Source organism: Seriola dumerili, unplaced genomic scaffold, assembly GCF_002260705.1.
Source record: "Seriola dumerili isolate Sdu_G_001 unplaced genomic scaffold, Sdu_1.0 BDQW01000415.1, whole genome shotgun sequence".
NCBI lineage: Eukaryota > Metazoa > Chordata > Actinopteri > Carangiformes > Carangidae > Seriola > Seriola dumerili.
In genome coordinates, this window is record NW_019174670.1 from 355,117 (window position 1) to 380,123 (window position 25,007).

General features: G+C 42.6%; 2 protein-coding genes across 2 annotated transcripts in view; both read left to right on the top strand.

The window, feature by feature from the left end:
- Nucleotides 1-2,206: 2,206 nt before the first annotated feature.
- On the top strand, nt 2,207-13,395 carry cmtm7 (CKLF like MARVEL transmembrane domain containing 7). The gene is made up of 5 exons (XM_022761527.1): nt 2,207-2,408; nt 4,044-4,220; nt 4,842-4,940; nt 5,707-5,788; nt 6,433-13,395. The coding sequence occupies exons 1-5, from the start codon at nt 2,295-2,297 to the stop codon at nt 6,444-6,446; spliced, it is 486 nt and encodes a 161-aa protein (XP_022617248.1). The 5' UTR covers nt 2,207-2,294; the 3' UTR covers nt 6,447-13,395.
- A 3,459-nt stretch (nt 13,396-16,854) lies between these two features.
- LOC111233677 (serine/threonine-protein kinase Nek11-like) overlaps nt 16,855-25,007 on the top strand; it is a 44,744-nt gene continuing 36,591 nt past the window's right edge. The window contains exon 1 of the mRNA XM_022761551.1: nt 16,855-17,022. Coding sequence (XP_022617272.1) covers nt 16,865-17,022 — 158 coding nt within the window. The 5' untranslated portion in view covers nt 16,855-16,864. The remainder of the gene's footprint in view (nt 17,023-25,007) is intronic.

Genomic DNA, 25,007 nt, shown 5'->3' on the forward strand with positions numbered 1-25,007 from the left:
GTGACACACACGTGATCTTACAGTGTCTCGTTCTGCCCTGGAGTCAAACCTTCCGGTCCACCGTCACACGTATGACGAGTGTGTCCTCTACGAAGTTCAGAGGCCCACACACCTAAAACCACCAGGAGAGACTCGTTCAGACTGAACCCTCCCCCGGCTCTGCAGCGGTTCATACACACTAAACAAGTATCACTAAGTCATTTCTACACAGTGAACCTTCGGGCCCCTGGGGGTCCGGGGCCCCGCTGCAGTTGCTCTGCCTCGTCTCCTCCAGGTTTAGTGTTACTGAGGCTGCAGTCTGAATTATTCATGAGAGCAGTGAGAGCATTTTAGTCAAAAATTCAGGAGGCTGATCCAGATACTCAGCTGGTGACTCATCTCTCAGATCTAAACAGAGGAGATGAAGGAAACACTGACGACGACCAAAGTTCACACGAGCTCTGAGGGAGCGAGGGTTTCACAGCCGAGTCGTCTGAACAACAGCAGGAAAACAAACTCAGAGTCATACTAACATTCTTTCAAGTGAACTCTGACTTCACTTATTTTAACTTCAGAAGAAGTGAAGTTATTTGGACAAAATAAAAACATTTCATCATGATAAACCATCTCCATGACAACCTAATCAGCCAATGAAGTCCACAGGATGTGGCTGAAAGCTTCAGAAAGACAAAACCACAAAGAGACAAAAAAACAACCACGAAGACACAAAATAAACAACCACGAAGAGACTCTCCACAACCACAGAGAGATAAATGTTATGTGCTGATATTATTTCATATCAATGCCACTATTATAACGTTCAGTATTTTAGTGCTGTGACAGTTTGTTACATGAGTGTAAATGTGAGTATCACACATTTTTACTCGTGTTACAAACGCACCGTGTTCTCCACAGACGTCTGAATCAGAAAGAGGCAAAAGAAACAGAGATCCTGACTGTGAGATGACGGAGGTGTTGGCTGCAGACACAAACACAAGCCGGTGGTTTACTGCCTCAGAACCAGGTCCAGAATAGACCAGCAGAACACACCTCACCGTGTCTGCTGGAACAGTCTGTCCTGTGTGTCCAGTGTGTGTCCAGTGTGTGTCCAGTGTGTGTCCAGTGTGTGTTCAGTGTGTGTCCAGTGTGTGGATGTGCAGAGAAACGTCCTGACCGGCGCTCTCTGTTGTCTCCACTGATCAGAGAACAATCGTGTGTTGTCAGAGCGTCACTGTGTTTCTCTGGAAGCTTTCACACTCAGCACTGCTGCTGCTGCTGCTGCTGCTGCTGCTGCTGCAGTGTTTCCTGACACAGACCACACCTCCAACACACACCAGTCAACACTCACACACTCAGCCATTATGAAACTAGGAGATACAGGATGTTTACTTCAAAATAAAGGCACCAAAACTCAGCTTCTTTAAATTAGAGTAACCACAGCCACAAAAATTAGACATTTCTGACATTGTGTCTGAAAACAAGTAAAACTCTTTAAATACATTTTCTTTATACACATATTAATGTGTTTGATTGTTTGTGTGTGTGCTGCTGCCCCACTGAGAGACAGTACAGTTAATGAAGATAAATAATGTACACATTATTGCACAATGTGTGCAATAAATTTGTAACATACTTAAACTGTAATTACAGCAGATATGTTGTTATTGCCAGGGTATGTAATTATTACAGATTTCATCGCCCGTGTTACTTTGGTAGAAGATGCTCATTACATATTGAATTATTAGAAGAAATTTAAACCACACTGTCCTGGGTGACATGTTCATTCAGAAACAGCTGCACGGATCAATAACAGCGATCACTGTCACAGTCTCTGGAGAGAAGTTCCTGTAAAGGCGGAAGCACACACAATACCTGTTAGTCACTACATTCATTCACTGCTGTTTTGGTCTTGTCATGGGATTTATACAGAAATACTGAAAATACAGAACATTGCTTTAATAATTATTTTACTGCAACAGTCAAATTATATTTTTTTTGTAAAAATTATTTTTCAATTTAATTTCACGCCTTTCACCGCTATGTTACTCCTTAATATTATAATTCGGTATTGATTTATGATAAATTACCCTGTAAAAATAAAAGTCAGCCCAGAGCCTCCACGGCTGCTGACCGGAGCTTTTATTCTGAAATCTCTCCCCGGAAGTGTCCGTGTTTATCCGGTGTACCTTGACGGTGGTGGACCGTAGCGACAGACGGGCTGTAACGTTAACGCTGGACGGTCCCTCCCTGCGGCAGCTGAACTTGTTAAAAGGTTTATTTACCGTGTAACTTACCGGAGCAGTTTTACCGCCAACATGTCGCACACCGTCATCACCACCACGACGACCACCAGGACGACCGGCGACGGCTTCAGCCTCAACACGGGCTACACCCGCACCATCCCGGGACTGCTCAAGATCGGACAGATGGTGAGAGTCGGTCCGCCTGAAACATGTCGGGTTAACCCGGAGCTTACCCGGAGTTTACCCGGGATGTCAGAGTTTACCACCGTGTCGGTTCACACCGAGGTACCGGGACATGTTAACCGACAGAACCGTTAGCTTCACCGTGAACCAGGAGTTTCTAAAAGTGGTAAATAATTTAAAATGCACGGAGGTGTGGTTCTGCTGCTCATGTTGACTCTGTGTTCAGATAGATTACTATTACTACGTGATTATTATTATTATTGATTGTCGATTTATCTGACGATTAATTTCCCGGTTAGTCATTTGATTAATTAAATGTAGAGAAGAAAACATGGAGCATTATCCAGGAGTGTTTCCCATTAACCCGAGGTAACGTCTTCAAATTATGATTAATGTATGTTAATTAAAATTAGTGTTTTTTTCCAGCCAACACTTCAGAGCCCAAAGATATTTAAGTTATTGTCATATATAATAATGGAAATCAGTAAATCCTCATGTTTGAGAAGCTTGCAGCAGAGTTCTGGTTTTTATGCTTAAAAATGTCTGAAATTATAATTAAAATGATCAAATTTTACATTTACATTTACTCATTTATCAGATGTTTTTGTTTGTATTTACATCAGCTTCAGTGCAGGAGGAGACCCTGGTGTAAGTTTAATACAAAGAGAAGAGGCTGTAGAACCAGCAGTGGTCTAAAACACTGTATGTCCCAAAACATTGAACTGTCCCTTTAACAAGCTGAACTGGTGTCACATGGTGTGGGTCGTATCAGCAGCATGGGACTGAACATGTCTCCCATCAGAGTTTACTGCGGCTATTTTACCTTTTGTTTGTGAGGACGTTGGATTTACAGGTTTAGATTTTACCCCCGTCTCTGATCTACGCCTCTAGTTTTATTCTACTGTATTCTTTTCTTTCTTCTTGTCAACGAACCTCATGTTGAGACTCAAACATCACTGACTGTCTCCTGCTTATGTGATATATTGATGTTTATTATATAGATCTGGTTCGTCTGAGCTCCACTGTTTCCATTAGAGCTGCCCAATAAATTGAAATATGATCTATATCACAATATGGCCGAGTGCAATATCCAAACCACAGGAGCTGCAAGTCTAAAAGGTAAAATGTGTCACACTGTCAGCACCATCAGTGTCATGGTGCTACAGAGACGCCACGGCCTACAGATCATATTCTCCAGACGTAAAGGAACATGATTGATTGGTGCAAGACCAACAGAAATCACATCATCATTTCTATATTTTTTCAGTGAAATTCACTCAATAGTTCTCAGAAACCACCATCAACACACACCGTCCTGCTGCTCCAAACACTCACTACAGCACCTAATGTGGATTCATCCACTGCTGAAAATAGTCCCCAACAAATGCACAGTTTTGTGGCTTTATTTTTAACTCACTCAAACTACAGTGAGCTGCTGTTTCAGGAAGTCACTGCTCCTGTTTTTAAAATGAAATTGTATTTAGTGAGGAGTCTGTAGAGATTCACATCTTCAGTATGAATCAATGAGCGCCGAGCTGAGAGAGAAGGCAGGACGAACACACTGATTCTTTAAACCACAGTTACAGTTTCTGATAACAGCTGCTCGGTGTCTCTGGTCTTTTTGTTTTTTTTTCCCAGCTTGCTTTGCTCATCGCCTTCCTGTGCGTCCGCTGTGTTCGGGGTTGGCCCAGCTGGGCGGCTTTCCAGTACTTTGAGGTTGTGGCGCTGTGGTTCCTCATCGCCTTCCTCATCTTCTTCCTCATGCACCTGTTCAGGCTGCAGGCGAAGATGCCGTGCATCAACTGGCCGCTGACGGTGAGCGGGAAAACAGCCTCATGTTTCCGTGTGTGTGAGTGTGTGTGTGTGTGTGTGTGTGTGTTCACATTCTCACTTCTGCATTTCACTGAACTTCTGAACCACTGATGTTTGATCCTCAGTGTTAGACAACAGGAAGTTGAAGTTGTGTTAAATGTGTGATGCTGAGGACCAGAGGAGGTGAAGTGATGACTGTGAAGGTTTTACGATGATCTTTTCTACAGAAACAAAAAGAGAAACGTTAAACGACAGTCAGTCACGTCTGAGGTGATGCGTCCATGTAACTGACCCATCAATGATGAAGGCAGGTTTATTTCCACAGCAGCATTCAGACACAGCGCACAGAGCTTTACAGAGGCAGTGAAATACAACAGTTAGATGACATAAAAGTAACATTTACAAAAAATAAAAACACATTTAAAAAAATAAAAATGAAAATAATTAAATACATAAGATCAGGTAGGAAACGTAGGACACCTTTTTAAAAGAAATGATGAAAGAAGCAAAGGCACTAGATGTTGCGTATGTGGTTTATGATGTTTTAAGGCCTGATCTTAACGAGCTGACGGTTGTTGTGATGAAGCTTCAGCTGTGACATGAATCTTGTTTCTGCTGTTTCAGGAGTTCTTTCATTACTCCGTCGGGACCGTCCTCATCCTCATCGCCTCCATCGTGGCCGCGGTGAATAGCGGAGGAGTTTCTGCCCTGGTGGCCGCAACGGTATGTAAACACGCACACGCTGGGATACCTGGGTAAATCACAACTCTCCTTACAACCTGATGAGTGTGTGGAGTCTTTGTGGAGGTGACTCGTCTGTTTAACATCATGTACAGTTCACACCAGTGTTTTCACAGCTTCATTCAACAACACTCATTCATTTCATGACTTTATGTATGAACTGATCTGAGTGGACAAACAATAATGTAAAAGAACTGGTCTGATTTCTGTGGGGGGGGGGGGGGGGGGGGGGGGGGGTGGATGTGCCAGTTATTACTATGTTATTACATCAGCACTCTGTAGTTATTACATCATTATTCGCGGCGCGCTCGGACCACACCCATCTCTTTTGAGCTCAGGTGAACACCCCTAGTTTCTGGATCTGACGTGGTTCGCTCTTGTGAACAATATGAAACTGTTGTTGTTTGTATTTTCATTGTGGTATTTGTTGAAGTCCCTGCTGTTTAAAATGAGGCAGTCATGCCTCAGTAAACAAGCAGAAACACCTGGCATGTGTGGAGTGAAAACAGCTGATTTACAGGTTTTATGCACCTGGTTTCCTTTGCGTCCAGCTTCTGGTCTGAGAAATGTAATTTCGTATTTATTCTTTTATAAAATGTTATTTGGATGTTGCTGCAGTCTTCAGGTAGTGTTGAAATTAATCTGACACTTTTTAAATGTAACTTAAAAACTTTGAAACACAATCACACGAGTAAAAAGGAAACTGTGTTTTCAACATTAAAACAGACTCTGTTGTGTTTGTTTTCAGGTGTTTGGGTTCATAGCGACTTTCCTGATGGCCGTTAGTTTGTGGACGTCTTACAGTGTGACCTGTGGCCCTCATCAGACCGGTACGTTGTCATCTCCTCCTCGGTGCAGCTGTTCACAGCATCACATTCATGTTTTCACTAAATTAACCTGCAAGAATAAACGTTAAACTAATGTTGTTATTATAAAATTGTCATGAAGACTTGGTGAAGTGTCGCAGAATCAGCAGCTGATCCAACAGAACAACAGAGACGAGAAACCAGCCGTGAATTCAGGGAGAAAATCAGAGCTGTGACAATGAGTCAGTCAATCAATAACATCTGCAACTATTTTGATAATCGATTAACCGTTTCATTTTTCAAGCAAACATTACAAATATTCAGGTTTGAGCTTCTCAGACCTGAAGATGTCTGGAGTCTGTTCTACAACACGGACACAGTCCTGCCGCTGACACTGAGGAATGCTACGAAGCTAACGATGCTAATCAGCCGTTAAAGAGGAACTGACAGATTATCAAGATATTTTTACCAATGAACCAACTGTGTGTTTGATAAAAGAGACTTCCAGTGATGGTCGGACATGTGACTCAGATCCACATGACAGAAATTATTAATACTATACTGAGAGTCTGACTCCCTCTCTGTCTCCTCCCTCCTTTGCGCCTTCCTTCCCTCCCTCCTTCGCTCCTTCCTCTACCCTCCCTCCCTCCCTCCCTCCCTCTCTCCAGGTGCATCAGTGTAAAGAAGCGACCCGTCTTGTAGGAACCCGGTGGCTGTGTGTGCAGTTTGCTGTGTCCTGGTCAATTTTCTGCCTAGCAACCACCGGGATAATAACCTGATTGGATTATAACTCATACTGCAGAGGTAACAGAAGTGCTGATCCAGGACCAGCTGTCGTTTGCAACAATCTGAAACGTAACCATCAACACCCGATCGTCATGGTAACACCCCGGGAGGACAGTAGTTTCATTATTACTCAGAACACATTTTTATTCCTCATTGAATCTTATCAAACCTCTGAAGCCACAGTTCCATGTTAAAGGTGCTCAGTGTCACATTGAACCATCGATTGTATCAGTCACACATTTGGTAGAATCAGTATCAGTCGGCTGGTATTGTTCTCACAACTACATTTCCCATCGTTCCTGCTGCTCCTCGTCCTCACTTTCCCGCCTGAAAAGCGTAGACGGGTTTAGAAATGTTTTTTTCTTTCCATGAGCTTTTCTCATTCTTCCGCCGTCAGCGATCAAAAATGTAAAGAAGCTTTTTAGAAAAGTTTAAGCTGCGTTAGCTTTAAAAGAACAGCGCCCCCTTACTGTCGTGTGCCATAAAGCAATGCAGATGATTTCCCTCCAAAGTCTCACGGGTCTGAGCGCAGCCACAGTGTCTCTGTGTCGCCGCTTCATCGCATCTCCTCAGTGGTTTACAGTATCTCGCTTGATTTGCTCGATTCGTTTTAAAAGTTCATCTATTCCAACTTTTTTATTCTACTTTGAAAATTCCTCAAGCTCAGTAAAAGCAGTCTGGACGACAGACGTGTGACGCCCTTTTTACAATCACATCAACTGATGCACAGTATAGCCCTGTTAGCCTGCTATGCTAATTTTGCTAGCACACTCAAATATTTATAAAGTCTCATTTTACATACTTCCAAACTCAAAAGTACCTGATGGTTCATGGTCAAAAAGGGGAGTGGCCTTTAACGGTCTCCATCTTGGCTACATAGCAGAAAGGGAGGGGCCACCAACGTATTTTCAAACTTGTGGATGGGGTGGCTGAGGACGGAGGACACGTGGTTGGCGGCCCGACTTCGCATGAAACGCGGTGCACACACAGGAAAGTAAAACTTAATTTTTAAGTCACGTGAGCAAAGACGGTGACGGAAAGTTTGGTGAGCGACAATCGTGGTCACGTGTTTTGATTGTCATTCCCGGTGTGTACGCAGCGGCAGTGTTTGATTTGAGACTTCACTGTTGAGATTCACGTATTACACATGTGAGTGTACTGAATACACAGAGTACTACATGTGAGTGTACTAATGGAAGTATGTGAATTGGGACTCAGTCATCGTCATCACTCTGGTGTGCTAACAAACATTAACAAGCTAATATTTTACAGAAAATAGCTTGCATGCTAATGACTTTGTTAGCATGCTAAAACATTACTCAGGGGCTAATACTTACGTGTGCTAAAGAACAACAGCATGCTAAAGATTTATGTGAATTCAAACAATGAAAAAGAAAACATTAGCATGCTAACAACGCAAACACAAAAACCAAGAAAAAGAAAAACTTTGTTTGGTGATAATCTATATTTTTCTTATTGTCAACACACTTCATGTGCAGAACTAAACTAACAGTGAGTGGATCAAATGTGCCCCAAATACTGTGGATTAATCCGCCACTGAAAATAGTCCCCAACAAATGCACTATTAAGTAGGTTTGCCAAAAACGACCGTGCCCAGCTGTTTTCAGAACCTGCTGACCCTTTTTTAAATAATTAAAAGCTATATATTTTTGATTATTTTTTTTATGTCTTTATCCAATGGGCTTATCCCTGAGAGCCACAGACAAGAGAAGGGAAGTCAGAGAGTGAGAGACGGACTAACACACTGTTGGGTTGAGTCTGCACATGACTCTTGTTGATGATATCAAAAATCTAGACTGATGCCAGAGACATCCTTCAAACCGTGATTTCACTGCTGTGTTAAAAACAAAGAATGTGCCATTAGTTTGAGATATGAACCTTTACTGAAGCGAACAAAAGCTTGTTCTCTCTGGGTGGGGCAGGAAGCATCACATTAACTCCGCAGTTAGAGTTCAGAGAACAAATCAATTAGCTGTCTGCTTCAGCCATTAGCTCAGTATCAGAGGAACTGCCTTTATTACACTTCCACTATGATCTACGGTCCTTGCGATTGTCCTTGGTGCTTTTAAAAAACTGTTAATCATTTGAATTTAAAGTCAATCTCAGAAAGAAAGCACATGACAAACAGAGACAGTTCCACGTGAAGAGAAAACAGGATCAAGATTTCTACGGAGTCTGACGGGGGTCAAATCATGGAGACAAGTACTGATGTGGAAATTAGTTTGCACACGTTCATGAACTTAACTCACACATAACAAAATGTGCATGGATTCATAAAGAATATGTGTAAAATAATTAAAAGTACGGACAATAATGAATAGTGAAAAACATACACGTGAATTTATAAAGTTTACAGATTAATATGTGTGTATGGATTGATGAAATGTCCGCACCGATCAGACACATTTAAACGGATTGGGATTAATAACCTGAACACAGATGAACAAAACAAAGAGAAGGATTAATAAAAATATGTTTGATAAAACGTATGATTAGTAAAACGTACGGACAGATAATAAAAGGTAAAAGGTAACATTAATAAAAATGCATGATTAATATAATGTACACGGATCAATTAATCTACACAGATTAATTAAAGGTATGAACGTATAATCAACCATATGCATGAAGAGATAATAAAATGTACAGACATTAATAATTAACTACACATGGATTTATTCAACATACAGTATGTACAAAGGATGAACTAAAACATCCATATGGATCAATAAATTGTATGTACAGATAAACAATGCATGGATTAATCAGGTGGTTTTCAAAATAAAAGTAGAAAGTATAATTGAAAAAGATTGAAAGTAAAAAAAGCATTTAACTGTCAGCAGCTAATGAAGGCACAGACTAATAACGGGTCAGAGGAATAGTGAAATACTATAAATATCTGGTGTGTTGCACTTCATAAAAACAAGTCACAGCATGTTTGCTTTTGTACAATTCTCTGACTGTTGAAGCACAAATGTGTCTGAAATTACCTCTCCTGGCCTTTACTGCATGTTGTAGTACTTTCACTATTTGTCTGACTGTGATTTTTAATCTGTGCTTCCATTTAGTGAAAGACAGAATAACAAATTATATATAACCCTTGACTCTATTTAACCCACCTAGACCATTATTCAGATTCTTACTTTCACGTCATTAATATGTGCAACTTATTTTCCACATCACATGACCCCCGGCTCCGTAGTTTTCTGACCAATCAGTGGATCTGGGCTGTTAAACAGAATCTACTGAATAATACACCGATGCTTTGGTGCAGTGGATTAAAACCAAGTTGTTTTTAGTTCTACAAACATTTCTGATTGACCCAACATTTAGTTGAAGTGAAAGTTGTTACTGCAGCAAACTTGAAAGGTCACATAAACTATTAGCCATGTTAAATGAGCTTGTTTAAGCTAAATAACCATGTAAGATATATAAGCGTGTTTTTACTGCAAAACCCTTTTCTCACTCGTCTGAGCACAAATTGCTGTAAAACAACTTTGTGTACAAACAAAAAATAAAACAAAAGTCATTTAATTAATCATTATCTAATCATTTATTAACTGATAAAAGAAAAGGGACCAAGATTATGAATCTGACATTTGTTGCCACCTTTCAGTAGTTAACAGTTTTCAATACTCTGCTACGGACACTTAAAAGTAGCTAGTCAGCTAATGTTTACTCCTCAAAGTTCACTAGCTAGCAAAGCTTAGCTTATCACCAACAGGGATCTTTTGTTTGGGGAATGACATAAAACAACTTTATATCATGGCAGAACACTTTGTTGTTAAGTATTTCTGCTAATATTAGCTCTAGCTAACAGGCTTACGTTAGCATGTCTTGCTTGACCTAAGTTAAAAATGGCTGTGCTAACCTAGCAACAAAATCTTTGGTGTAAAACAATTTTGAATTACTGAATTATCCTTTTTACTTTCGGAGTCTGTCACAATTATTTATTGTAATTCTAATTCAGTTTAGCATTAGCTAATACGCTAATTCAATATTCCATTCCATATTGGCCTTATTATTGATATTATCAAGGTGATCTTACCTGTTAGCTAGGATAACTCTATCATTTAATCACTTTAAACTGAATTAACCTTTATGTTGCTGACTAGCTGTAAGTATTAGCTTCACTCTCTTCCTGTGGCAGAAGGTGGAGGAAAGATTTCACTGAAAGCCATTTAACATGTACTGTATGTGTCAACACACAGAAACCAGTTTCAGCCATTGGAGTCTCTAACATTGGAGTTCAGCAGTCAGCTAACCTACGGGGAAAAAACAGATTTAGATTTAATCAACTGATTGTTTGTAGAACTAAAAGTCATATCCACAGCTGTTTTCCTCTGGCTGCTGGAGCGGGCGTTCTCTGTGATTTTAGTGTGAAACTCTCCTGCCGTTTCCTGTTTCCAAACTCTTGATGATGTGAAACTGAAGTGTGCTTTCAGTCGGAGACGTTCATCCTCAGATTACTGCCTTACTGTCGATCAGATGCCAAAAATCTCAGTGCGATGCTTCAGATTTTCACTGAATGTGTCTTTACATTTCCTCTGGAGCAGCACAGAATACACAACGAAGGATTTCTGTCTAATTGGATTAAAATTGAATGTTTCACTTTGACTGTGACATTTACTGGACAAATTCTAATGGATTTAAATACAGATTATTGTCTGTTGTCTTCTGGTGCTTCACTTGAAGCCTCTACACACTGTGTGATGAGAGTCCAACTGCTTCACTCAGATTATACAATCTGAATCAAGTGGCATCAGATTGTGCCATGAACGTCTCATGAATAGTAGTGTCACGATTGCAGCTGAAGTGATTGGTTAATTAATCGTAATTTTGGATTATTTGTCAAATACAAGAAGCTACTGAACGATGCTTGAACGCATCACAAGGCTGTTTGATATTTTAATGGTGATGTAATGGACAAAACAATTAGTCAGAAAAAGCATCAGCAGATTAATCAATAATGAAAGTAATCTGTCGTTGCACCACCTGGAAAATGATGTGTATAGGTTAATTTTCAAAATAAAAGACAGAAGTACTGTCTATTTTTTCTAAAATCAAGTTTGAACAAATAAAAAAAAATCATTTACTTTGTTCAAATGGATTTGACACAGATCACATGACCTGACCCTGAACTGCTCCGCTACGTGTTAATTACTGTGATTTACATTTTACAACATTACTAATCATATTTATCTTTTCACAAATTCTCCATCTTTGATGTTGAATCCAGAATAATTCCTCACATTGTTTTTCACACAGTTTAGTCACATGATCGTGAACGCACATTAATGACGAGAACAGCAGCATCAGTAGACGCAGATGACCCGGTGTGACTGACGTCCTGGTCCTGTCTCAGCAGCAGAGACAGTGACGTCCTCACAGCGTCAAACTGGAGCCTGAGGCTGGAGGACGTGTCTGTCGGGTTGAGGATTTGAACCTGCGACAGACTCACACAGTGTGTAGGTGTTCACAGTGTCACGCCCTGAGAGGCAGCAGCTGTTTTTGACCAAGTCAAACTGCTGCTTTTCACTTTGACACGTTTTACGTTTGTGTAACGGCCAGATGTTGAGCTGTGTGTTTGCTGCTTCACTGTTTGATTTTGGGTCTGGACCAGTTTGAAGCTTTATTTCCTGATACCACGTCAGCTGACCGCACCTGATGTCATCGAACATCCGGAGCTAACGCACTCGTCACTTCTTGCTCATCACTGGACAGAACAACGTCGATCTTTAGAGGTTGAGTTCGCATGCTCTGATGTGTTTCCAGGTTTTGTATTTCTATCGTTGAACTTTTGATAAACCAAGTGTTTCCATCACTATCTGCCCAGTTTACAGTTTTGGTATTGAACTTGGATATTTTTCATTGGTCCATCCCTTTTGTTTTGACTCTGGAGCTGGTTTTTATTCTGAATGTGTCCATCAGAGACAGCTGGTGTCCGTCCACTGTCCTCTGATCAGACGTTCTCTCTGGCTCCGGCCCAGAATCCACTCTGTTTACATTATTTATTTTGGCATGTTTGTATTCTCTGATGCTTAATGATGCTAATCTCACTGATGCACAGTGACCTGATGGAGAGTCGTGTGTCCACCGGGAGAAACGGGATGCTGGTGAACGGTCTGTCGTTTGGTGGCTTTAAGAACCGATCCAGGAGCAGGACCAGCCCACAGTGTGTTCTGGACCTGGTCTGGTAAAAAAAAGGTGATGTGCTCTGTAGTTAAAGATAATGATGATGATAACTTTATTTATGGAGCACCTTTTAATACAACGACACAAAGTGATTTGCAGTAAAAAATAATTAAAGTAATAAAATCTAGTTGGATTTCTCTCTTGATTTGTATCGACTGTGGAGATGAAGAGACTTTCCTCCTCAGAGAGAATCATGTTTTTGAAAAGTTGCTCAGCAGATTTCATCCTCGTCACAGATCTTAGGACCTGAGCGGTCGCGGTCCTGTGAGGTGTGTGTTCAGGATTCACTGCTCAGTCCTTTACACAGCACCGGCCCGGTGGACTCACACACTCTGATTGTTTCTTTAGATTTTCCTCCAAAGTGCCTTAATGTTGTGTTGAAGTACTGATCGGTCCTTGAGCTGCTGTCAGTCAGCTGATGGAGCCGGTTTAAAGATGGTGGCGTGTGTTGAGGTTGGTGCTGGTGGAGAGATGAAGTGATTTTATTCTACTGAAGAAGAGAAGATGTCCACACTGTTAAATGTCACATCACAAAGAGCTCACATGACTTGTGTTGTTTTCTACTTTTTTTTAAAAGTGTGTTTAAACTAAACTTGTGATTTGTTGCATGTTATAAATTAAAGGCTCATGGCACCGTTTCTGTCTCTCGCTCATTTCAGACCAGAACAACACACACAGGACAAACCATAGAAGAAGAAATATTAAACCCCAATATCAAATCTAAAGAAATGAAACTATCAATCTATTATGAAGTTATTGTTATTGTAGTGTTTGATCACTGTTGTTCATGTTTTACAGGCAGCGTTCAGGAGTGTTTGGTAGAGTTTTAAACACCTAGTGTGTGTGAGTGTGTGTGTGTGAGTGTGTGTGTGTTTGTGTTTGTGTGTGTGTGTGTGTGTTTGTGACCCTGTAGCTCTTCACCTGTCGTCCTGACCTGGACAGGTTGTTGAGGGACGTGTCACTGTGCTGCAGTTTGGACACTCACACAGATTCATCCTGGTCTCTGTGTGAGTGTACCTGAAGTAAACCAGCAGCTTCACCTGCAGGAGCAGATTGTTTTCACCTGGAGATTTACTCCAACCAGCGACAGCTTTTCTCTTTGTAGTTTTTATGAACTTTAGATGAGTTTCAACGCATTTTGACTAATTTCCCATCAGTGCTCTCTTCTCTGAATCTGTGCTCCTGTCTGACCCCTGTTCAGTTTCCAGCCCCACCCCTGATGTGGAGTCATGCAGTGAGTTATAGACTGAATGATGGAGCAGAAACATTGAATACATCACTCAGTGATGAAATAATGTTGAGACTGTTTGTCCACAGCTGAGGCTCCGACACACCCTTCAGTCTGAACTCAGCAGGAAACACTCAGTGCAGTGTGTGTGTGTGTGTTGAGTGTTTGTTTGGCTGATGGTGGGGGGGTATGATGGAATATATGAGTCACGGCTCTGTCTCTGGAGGCCGCTACATTTCCTGGACTCAGCAGCAGCTGATGGTCTGCTGCTCCCACATTGGCCAACATGAGAATTTGTTATAATGTTGATAAGAACTGAGTGTGTCACTGTTCACAAACACACCACCTCCTGAAGAGCCTGAGACAACCTCTGAGAGTTGATCTGAGATTAAAGCTCCTCCAGTGTAAAGGTCTCTGTCCATGTGTAGTGTGATTATAGATCAGGTCTAGGTTCTATATTAATACTGTGAAAGTATCAAAGCCTCAGTCCACAGAGAAATGCACACAGCCTGTATTCAGAAACTGAGCCTTAAAACCAGCCGTCAGGACTTCCTGAACTTTGTGATGTCACAACAAAGCAGTCACCAAGCCCCGCCCACCTGGACCCACCATCCAAACCTTGCAGGATTTGGTTTCTCTGAGTGTTTTTACCTGAAATCTGCTATATTTTTATTGGATCAGTCAGAAAACAGTCAGCCAATCAGAAGAGAGGCTCAGAGCCTCCTCTCTTCTGATTGGCTCACCCACCTGTTGTTACCAGAGCTCCAGAGAGAAGCCTGAGAGAGGAGATGTAAAACTACACTGAGATGGTTTTTGTGTCTTCTTATGGATCAACACTTCAAATAAAACACAGAAGAAGAAACATGGAGCTTTAAAGGATAAAACAGGTTAATTACAACTTTTGTTCAACATTTCTATCAGTACAAAAACATTGTGATTGAGATCTGTCAGTATGATAACATGATGTACACTAGGTCAAAGTTCATATAGACAGTTTGAGTCATAATGTCACTGTTTACCTTGATTTTCTCTTCAGAGACGTTTGTTTTCAACTGATCGCCGTCACTGTTCACAGCTCAGACCAGGTCTGTCCTCTGACTCAGCTCAACATCTATAAACAACTATACAACAACAATATAACGATACAACAACGATACAACAACACAACAACTATACAATAGCTATACAACAATACAACAACAATACAACAACTATACAACAACAATACAACAACTATACAACAACTATACAACAACTACAACAACAATACAACAACTATACAACAACTGCACAACAACTACAACAACAATACAACAACTATACAACAACTGCACAACAACTGCACAACAACTATAAACAACTATACAACAACAATATAACGATACAACAACGATACAACAACACAACAACTATACAACAGCTATACAACAATACAACAACAATACAACAACTATACAACAACTATACAACAACTACAACAACAATACAACAACTGCACAACAACTATAAACAACTATAAACAACTATACAACAACAATATAACATCAATACAATAACTATACAACAACAATACAACAACTATACAACAATAATAAAATATTTAAGAGAAATTTCTTTTACACATTCTCAGATGTTTGAAACCCTCAGAGTCCAGACTGTGTTCAGGCTTTAATGTTCAGGTGAGAATCAGGGTCAGGTCCTCACAGGTGTACAGAAGCCATCGTGTCTGTGTTGGGGGGTTGGGTTTGGGTTTGTCTCCCGTCTCCATGGAAACCGGATCAAACACGGAAGTCGTCCATCGTGTCCTCTGCAGGTAAACAACAAACAGACCTCTGATAACACCTGTTTATTTGACCTAAACTGCTTCATTTAAAGCGTTACTATCGCGAGAACAACGGAGGCTTTTTCCCTCCGTTGTTTCTCTTCTCCTTTCAACCGAGAGGTTACCGGACACTCTTCACCCCCACTCTGTGTAATCACGTAAACCGCCAAGGAGCAGCTGATGAGCGGATAAAATCATTAATGAACATTGACGGTTTGTTGTCGAGACCTTCATCCTCCCTCTGTCCAGTGAACAACTGACAGATTTAACGTTTAAAACCCTCACTTTTTTACATAGGTCCATTATCGGACAGAGTACCGTCAAGCTCCGTGAGATATAAAACCTTTTAGAATCCGGGCGAACCTACAAAATAAAACCCCTTTTAATCAACGAAGTTTTCTTTTCAAAATAAAGTTATTGTATCCTTTTGTTTTGGAAATGTTATGAAAGCCGTTTTTTTCAATGTATGGATGGTTCTGACATATTTAGTATTTGCATCATGTCGATCGTAGGTGTAGAACTGACGGAGCCGCCGGAACGACGCACCGCCATTTTCTTTTTCTAAGTGATGAAATAAAATCTCCACAGGTCACATGATCAGGTTGAAATGTATTTACATATTTAAGATCCGATCATCACTAAAGAGTCTGTCATGGAGAGAGCTGATAGAAACTAATCAGATAGTCAAATTTCTCATATGGACATTTAAGGTGTATTGATTGATTCCTATTCATCAATCATGCACTAACACCTCAGAAAACATTCCACCTTAAATGATGACAGAAGCTTCTGGTAGCCTCTGAGCTGCTCAGTGAATTCAATTAATTGATAATTTTAATTTAATTTAATTTAATTAGTGCAGATGAAAAGACAGGAAACATCCTTTCATTCATCACTCGCTCTCTGACAGTTTCTTCTTCTGCGATGCTTTTACACAGAAACAAGACAGAGTCATTCTGTTTATCATTGTCACCATTGATCTCAGAGTGTCCCGTATCAGTCTGAGCTCACAGTGAACCTGTCCCTGTCCCTCAGGTGAGCTGATAGGATGCCCAGGTTTCAGGAGGTGGAGTCAGGTCAGGCTCCGCCCTCTGGAGGCAGTGGTCTGGTTGCTAAGCGATACAACATCCTGCAGAGTCTGGGCAGAGGAAGTTTTGGTTCTGTTTATCTGGTTCAGGACACGAGAGCTGCAGACGGAGAGAAGCTGTGAGTAGATTCACCTCAACACTGCAACCTGCAACACCTCAACACCTTACTCATGACTGAGCTAATATTAATTAGCTAAACTGTAACTTAAAGCTAAAGTTAGATGCTAGCTAACATTAGTGTTCATCCATAGATCTTGACACAATCTAATTCAGAGACTCTGAGGTGTATTGGGTCAGAAGCTTGTGTGATGTTCAGGGGCAGAGACGTGAGGACTTCATCACCTTTACTGTCTTTTAAAGTAAGAACGAACGTCCCTGTCAACACACTGTGAGAACAACACAGTGATTTGTGATGTTGTGGAGACAGAGATCCTCATGTCATTGCTTGGTGATGTTCATTGTGTTTCTGCTGCTCAGAGAAACACACACACAAACACACTCAGACCTCAGTTTCAGTTGAGTTCTCTTCTGTCTCTGACCTCTGTCCTCCGCACAGCTGCTGCTCACTGGATGTTTCTGAGTGAAAATCCAGATCACATCACGTCAACACTCAGTTTCCTTCATCCAGCCTGAATCCAGTCAGAGGTTCTGTCTCTGTCTCCTTCTCCTCATGACGCCATCACAGAGAGAGCAGCTCTGATTCACAGGGAGAAACACTAGATGGCAGCATTGAACTATAAGAGCAGACACACACACACACACACACACACACACACACACACACACACACACACACACACACACACACACACACACACTGTCTCCTGTGCATTCAGTGTGTGTAGTAACCTCTCTGAGCTGATCTGAGTTCAGTGAGGTAGAATTTGTCTCTTCAAAATAAATGAAAAATAATTAATCTCTGACACAACGTCAGTGTTACAGCTTCAGAAACCTCGTATCTCCAGCCTGTCATCTGACCCTGAGCTGTACTGAAACACTGATCACAGATCAGATCTGTGTCAGCTCTGTTACAGAGGGTGTGTGGGAATTTTTCCCATGAGCCCCTGAGCTTCCTGAGTGCTGAGTGGATAGTTAGCGAGAGAGGAATTAATGATTGATTGAGGCTGCAGCAGATTTCCTCTGGACCTAATGTGACAGTCTGATCAGTCCACCTGTCCACCTGTCTCACACTCTGACCATGTCTCTGTCTCTGTAGCATCGGTGTTCACACTGCTGATGTAGCATCAGGTGTCATCAGTAAATTAATTGGTCGCTGTCCAATTTAAATAGTTTTCCTCTTTTGATCGTGATGCGTTCACTGATTCTGACTTTATTCAGAACATGTGCAGATGCTTTATTGTTGTAATAATGATCATGGCTTTATTAGGTCTAGGAGAAGCAGGTGGTTTGGGTTAAAATAAGTTCTTCCTCATCATCAGATGATCTTTGTTGTCATGGTTACAACAATATCAATAAATGGTCATGGATCATAGAAACAACACAGGAATCGAACACAGCTCTCCATCCACCACAACCTCCTCCTGACATTCTGAAAGAAACTGGCATGCACACACACACACACACACACACACACACACACATGGTGAACTCAGGCTTCACCTCCGCAGACTATACACTCACACGACACACAGCAGACACACACACACACACACACACACACACACACACACACACACACACACGCACTGATGTCTTCCGGCTGTCTGCCTCCTCTGTCTGTGCTCAGTGGTCTGAGGTGAGGAGAAGTCAGAGACGTGTAAACCTGCACAAACATCCTGTCATCTACAGTGTGTGTGTGTGTGTGTGTGTGTGTGTGTGTGTGTGTGTGTGTGTGTGTGTGTGTGTGTGTCAGGGCTGTTATCGATCATTGATTCCTTTCCTAAATATTTTCAGAGAGCGCTGCTGCAGGAGAGATGAAGAAGTTTTATTGTTTTACTCTCTCAGTGATCACTTTATTATGAACCCCTCACTAACTCTGGGTTGATTGATTGATTGATTGATTGATTGATTGATCGATCAATTGACCCCCCAGGTCTTCACCTGTCCCGTGTTGGTGTTGGTGAGTCTATGTCCGGCCCGCAGCAAGGTTTTTTTTGTGTTTTGGTGACAGAAACCCCCCCAGTGTGTTGCCTAAAAATGGCGACGTGCGTCAGGACACGCTGGCAGCTGAGGCAGAGCTCAGTGTCTGAGGAGAACGATGGCTGATTGGTGGTTGGAGTCATCATCTCTGCCGCTTTCACTATTCAGAGTCTCCCCCCCCCCCCCCCCCTTCCCCTTCTCCCCCATCTCTCCTGCTCGGGCAGATTTAGATGCCTGCCCCCCAAATCAGATGTGGGTCAGAAACAAAACATGAGTGTCTCGCAACTTTTTCTTTTTTGTCTGTGTCAGCAAAGGGCAAGTTTTTTTTTTTGGTCTCGGAGACGTGAAGAGCACAGGATCCCCCTCCCCCCCCCCGAACAAAGAAACAAAGAGGAAACTGTATTAGGGAGGTCTGACTGATAGAGCCATGACCTCGGCTGTCTTTCAGGTGTGGTATCCATGGCGACAGGTAGAGCAATGCCTGTTTCATTTTCAATTCACCGGCGTCACTGGGCAAACAGGGAAGTCTTTCTTCTTCACTGGAAAACACAAACACACTTCGTGAGGGAGGGGGGGTCTCAGGCACTCTTATTACTGTCTGATATACTCATGTTAACAGTTTTCAGTTTGGAGGGGCTCCTCTGTTTTGCTCTAATCAATCAGCAAGTGACTAATGATCACCGTTGAAGATTCCCGCGTCTGAGTCTGTCTCCACTTTTTACCATGGTAACACAAATATCCGAAGTCCCGCCCAACGACAACATAAAAGTTCTCCGATTGGTTGTTCACAGTGACGGTGAAAATAAACATTTTTAAAGATCGATTTGTTTTAAACATTTAGTAACATTATTTATATTTTTACTTTCTTTATTTTTTTAGATTTGGCAGGTTGGGAACAGACTCACACCCTGCTCCAGGTGCTCAGCCTCTGGGTCGCGGTTTTCTGCTTCTCTGTGGAGTTTCAATGTTTGTTTTGTTGTAGAAGTTCATGTAGGAAATTTTTTCATTATAACAGTGTGTTGTGCAGTTTGTTTGTTCTTTTTCTCTGATGTTTTTAGTTACTACTCTATACTCGCACCGACCTGCTCACGTACCAACTAAATACTACACTGTCAGCTGTTTTTGTCTTTCTGAGCTTTTAAACTACATGTCTGTGAGGCGTTTAAAGAACGCCGGAGCTCAGAGCTTCTGTCTGGTCCTTGAACTCGTCACTGGAACAGTCTGCCTGAGCTGTGCGTGATCTGCTGCTGAGTGATCTGAATGCGTGTGGGCTGCCGAGCATCGAGGCTTCGGCGTCGCGCTCGGCCCTGCTGACACCTCCACCTCTTCTGTGTGGTGTTGTGTCGGGGGGGGGGGCGGGGCGGGGGGGCTGATGTATTCACTTCCTGTTCTACAACATCTCAGTGAGTAGTTCAACACCTGTGAAGAGACCCCCCCCCCCATGAATGTGCTGTTACAGTGAAAACTGTCCGTAGCGAACAAGCAGCAGTGACATGTTGTTTGTTGGGCGTCTACCGTCGCGTGGCGCTGTAGTCACGACAGGAGCGACAGGAGGAAGTTCAGGGAGAAGTGCGTCGATAGCGGCAGTTTGAATCCCTTGTGAAACTGTAGTTTATGGTGTTTTCTTTTACCCATGACAAGTTTTGACCATCTAACACACATCACCATGAGACAGCAAAGGGTCCTCTAATCGCTTAGGAAGCTACTTATTGCCTAAAACAAGTGTCAGACTGTAAACAAGATGACGTCGGCCACACAGGTTTCTACTGAGGCTATTCTTGGCAAGTGTTCTGACTCCGCCCCTAAGCTCCCAGTTTAATCAAATATGTTAAAGAGGAGGGGCTTGTTGTGGAGCTAGGGCGTAAAGGCTGGTTTTGTGGTGAGCATTCGCTCCGCACCTGTCACTGCTCAAAGAGGCCACGCCCTCAATTCTCCATAAATTTAACTTGGTCCTCCCCTGTTGGAACTGGTCCCTTCAGCTGGTCGCTGTCGCAGCTGGTCGCTGTCTCTGGTCGCTCCTGGTCTCTACCTGGTCCTACCTCGACCCTGGTCCTCCTGGTCTCTGCCTCCTGGTCCTCTCCTGTCTGCCTTGCACCTGGTCCTTCCTGGTCTCCTGGTCTCCTCCTGGTCCCTCCTCGGCTGGTCCCTGGTCCTGCCTGGTCCTCTCCTGGTCCTCACTCTGGTTCCTCCTCCTGTCCGCACTCCTGGTCCTCCTCCTTCCTCCTCCTGGTCCTTCCTGGTTCCAGCCTTGAAACATCTGGCTTTTAAATCAGGGCGTCACACTTTCACACAGACACTTTACTGTTGTTGCATAGCAACAGAGAGCCGGGCTCCGGCTTGGGAAGAGCTTAACCAGAGCGAAGAGAGAGGCAGCCCCCCCTCCCCCCCCCCCCTCAGTGCAGATCACAGTGAGGAGTGACATGAAATGAATTCGTAGCGTGCAGATTATAATTTCAGTCAGCTGGAAGATTGAATTTTCCCAGGAGCCTTTTGGGGTTTCAACAAGAATCAAAGCCGCTGACGGACTCTGGCGCCGCCTCAGATCTGTGACCCTCAGTGTGGAGGGGCTCAAGTCCCAAAGGTTCAGGTGTATCATGTGATTTGGATGATGCTTTCTGACTCTTCAGGTCAGATTCTAGTTTTCAGACTGAAGCTCTTATTATCTGTTGGTAACGTCGGACTGAACCCCAACAGTCTTCATCATCATCATCAATCACATCATCATCAATCTATCATCATATCATCATCATAATCATATCATCATAATCAGTGTTTAGTGCGCTGTGTTTCTCATCAGACTCTGCTTTCAGTGGTGGATGTAAAACGAACTGTGAACGTTATGAAACAAAGTGAAATAGAGGAAGAAGTTATTCAACGTTCGAAAACAACATGTAATCAGATTATAAAATAAACTCTGTACAGCATGTTTCCTGAATGGACAATTGGCAGGTGCAGGAGAAAACTATCAGCTTTGTTCTGTCGGCGGTGTGTGAACAATTCAAATTCACTTCCTACATGTAATGGATCTTTTTCTTGATTAATCGATTATTTTTGTTTATTGTTTACTTCTACGAAACGTAAAGCAGTGAAAACAGTCCATTTAAACTTAATTAATATTGTCATTTCACATCAACGAAGACCTGGGCTGAAGTTCAGACCCTTACAGAAAGCCTGGTCGGCTGCGTGCCAGATCATTAATAATGTAGTCTTTTATAAATGTTATAAATGAAATAGTTGTTCTAAGAAATGTGATTTAAAATCACATGGAGGTCAATCATGCTCAGTGTTTCCTCTTTGGACAGAGTTTGAGGTCATGCAACAGGTGGGGCATCTTTAGACTTGAGTTTCTTTGCGTTCCGTAGTTTTGGGTTGAAAAGCAGGTTTGTTGGTATGATTTTACTTTATCCACAGTTTTATTAGAGGTTTGTGGCGGGCTGGTTTCAGTATGCTATGTGGGTAAAGCAACACCTTGAATCTGCCAGGAGCTGACAACGCCATGTTTTCCTGAGCAGGTGGCTTCGTCAGTATATGAATGTTGATTGTTAAACCATTGTGTAGCAATGAACATAGGGTATTTATGTTTCAACCCCATCTATTTGGAATTATTTGTCACTGCTGCCTTTGTTTCATGTAAAAGTGCTAGCCACTCCTTCTCAAGTTTTCCTCTTGTACGACGATGTCTGACTGACAGTGCTCTTCACTGCGTCTCCTCAGGAAGGTGTTGAAGCAGATTTCTCTTGGGCACCTCGAGCGACTGACGAGAACGGTGCGGGGCGACGCAGGAAGCCCAGCTGCTGTTCTCAGCTGCACTCACCGCGGGCCATCCTCCAACTTCTACACAAGCTGTTGCTGGAGAGGACGCTTCTGCCATCATCACCGGTCTGCAGGTAACACGTCCACGACCACAACGCCGGGCTTCACCGGCAGCTCAGGCTCTGGTTAGATCTTTGAGCTGTCACGGCCTCTCACTGTGTTGTGTGTCGAGCAATGCAGCATGAATCCAAATGTCAGAACTTCCTCTGCGCTCACGTCACTGCGACCCGTGATTCCCAGGAAGTCCTGTTATAACCGCCATTCTCGGTTCACAATAAATCTGACAGGAAATTGCACTGGGATAAGAACGGAGTGCTGCTGCAGTGGAGCCTGAGAGCTCTCAGCGATTCATCATCAGTCATCTCAACAATTTAGCCAGAGCCAAATGCTGCTGCTGACGAGGTTGTTTTCCTGATGAAACGATGCTGACTCACTAAGCAAATTGAGTTCAGTTGCATCACCAAGTTCTCCCTGCCGAAATAAGTTTCTAGATCATCATGAAAACGACTCACTGTGATTAACGCTGCCGACAGAGGTGGAGCGGCTTGCTAACATCTGTGTGGTTAATATCCGCTTGATTGTGTGGACTAATGACACAACAGCTTGTCTTCTGGTTGTTGTTGTAACAGGAGCTGATGGTCACGTCGCTACCGCTCTCTGAGTTCAAGTGTTTGATGAGTCCCAGAAATCACAGATCTGAAGAACGACTTTTTTCTTCCTGTGTTGGAACAGGCTGTTCGGTCTCATCGCTGCAGCTTTTGTTCTTTTCATTTGTTTATTTGGTCTCTGATTCATATGAAGAAGAGTAGGCGGCGAGCAGAGCGTGGGTAGAGTGAGATGTTGGAGTGAAGTTCGACTTTTATCTTGAGATAAAAGCTGAAAGTCTGAACTCAGTTCTTTCACGGTAATCGTAAGAGCGACTGTTGCTTACAAGTGAATTCTGGGTAAATTCAAATTTAAAAAATTGAACCCTCAGCACTTGATTTCGCCATTACAATAATTAAATGTAAATGAACGCAGTTCTAAATTGGGAATTATTGTGGTCCTTTCACAAATAAAACACACACACAAGTCAGTCACTAACACATCACACAACACACACACAATCACAATTCACCACACATTCACAAAACACACACACACAGGCACAACACACACACACACACACACAACACAACACACACATAACAAACAGCACACAACACACACACTAGGACAGAGGAAAATGTGAAGCACAATATTGAAAACTGAATCCCCCGCCTCATTTATTCCTCTCTTCTTCTCTTGTCCGTCTTGATTGCAAGGCAGGGTACTTCTGTTTCCAGCCTCCCATAATGACCTCACACTTCTCTCCATCGTTCCCCTCTCCTCCACAACTATTTCGCTGCTCGCTTGTATTCTCCTCCACTCTTTTGTATCTGGTGGAACCCCCCCCCCCCCTCGTTCCCCCTCCCCCACACACGACACACACACACACACACAACTCCAACATCTTCAGGTGAAGGCTGAAGCTTTAAACAGTCCTCCTCCTCGTCTGCAGATGTTTTACAAACCCTAAACATTTTTCTGCTGGTAATGAGGCACACACATTGTCGCACACACACACACACAACACACACACACACACACTGCACACAGACACCAGTTTATAAACCAGTATGAACACATCACACATAGCACTATTCAACACACACCACACACACAAGTCACACCACACACACACAGACACCAGGTATAAAGCGCAGGTATAAACACACACACAGCACTGATCTTCCAGAGACAGACCTTCTCTTCTCATATATAATTAGTTGTTCATATCCTGCTTCTGGGAGTCTTTCAATTAGCTGTTTTGTGGGCAGAGGGAGGTTTACAGGAAGTGAGTCCCTCTGGTTAAAACCGTTGTCCTCCCATTAATATATAACCGGACAACCAGTCTTGCCATTCTTTACCATAGCTCCAAATCAGGTGTCTTTACTGGCTGCAGTCGGGTGTCTTTACTCGGCTCCATCATTTGTCCGTTTACCAGCTCCATCAGTCGTCTTTAACTGCCTGCATTCGGTGTCATTGGTGGCAGGCGCCGGCCCAGTGGATCAGTCCATAGGCCTGGAATTTTCTTTTCCCAGTCCGACCTGTGGAGTAAAGATGTGTCATGATTGTTTTTCATTAGTGACGGCTACAGTAGACATGTCT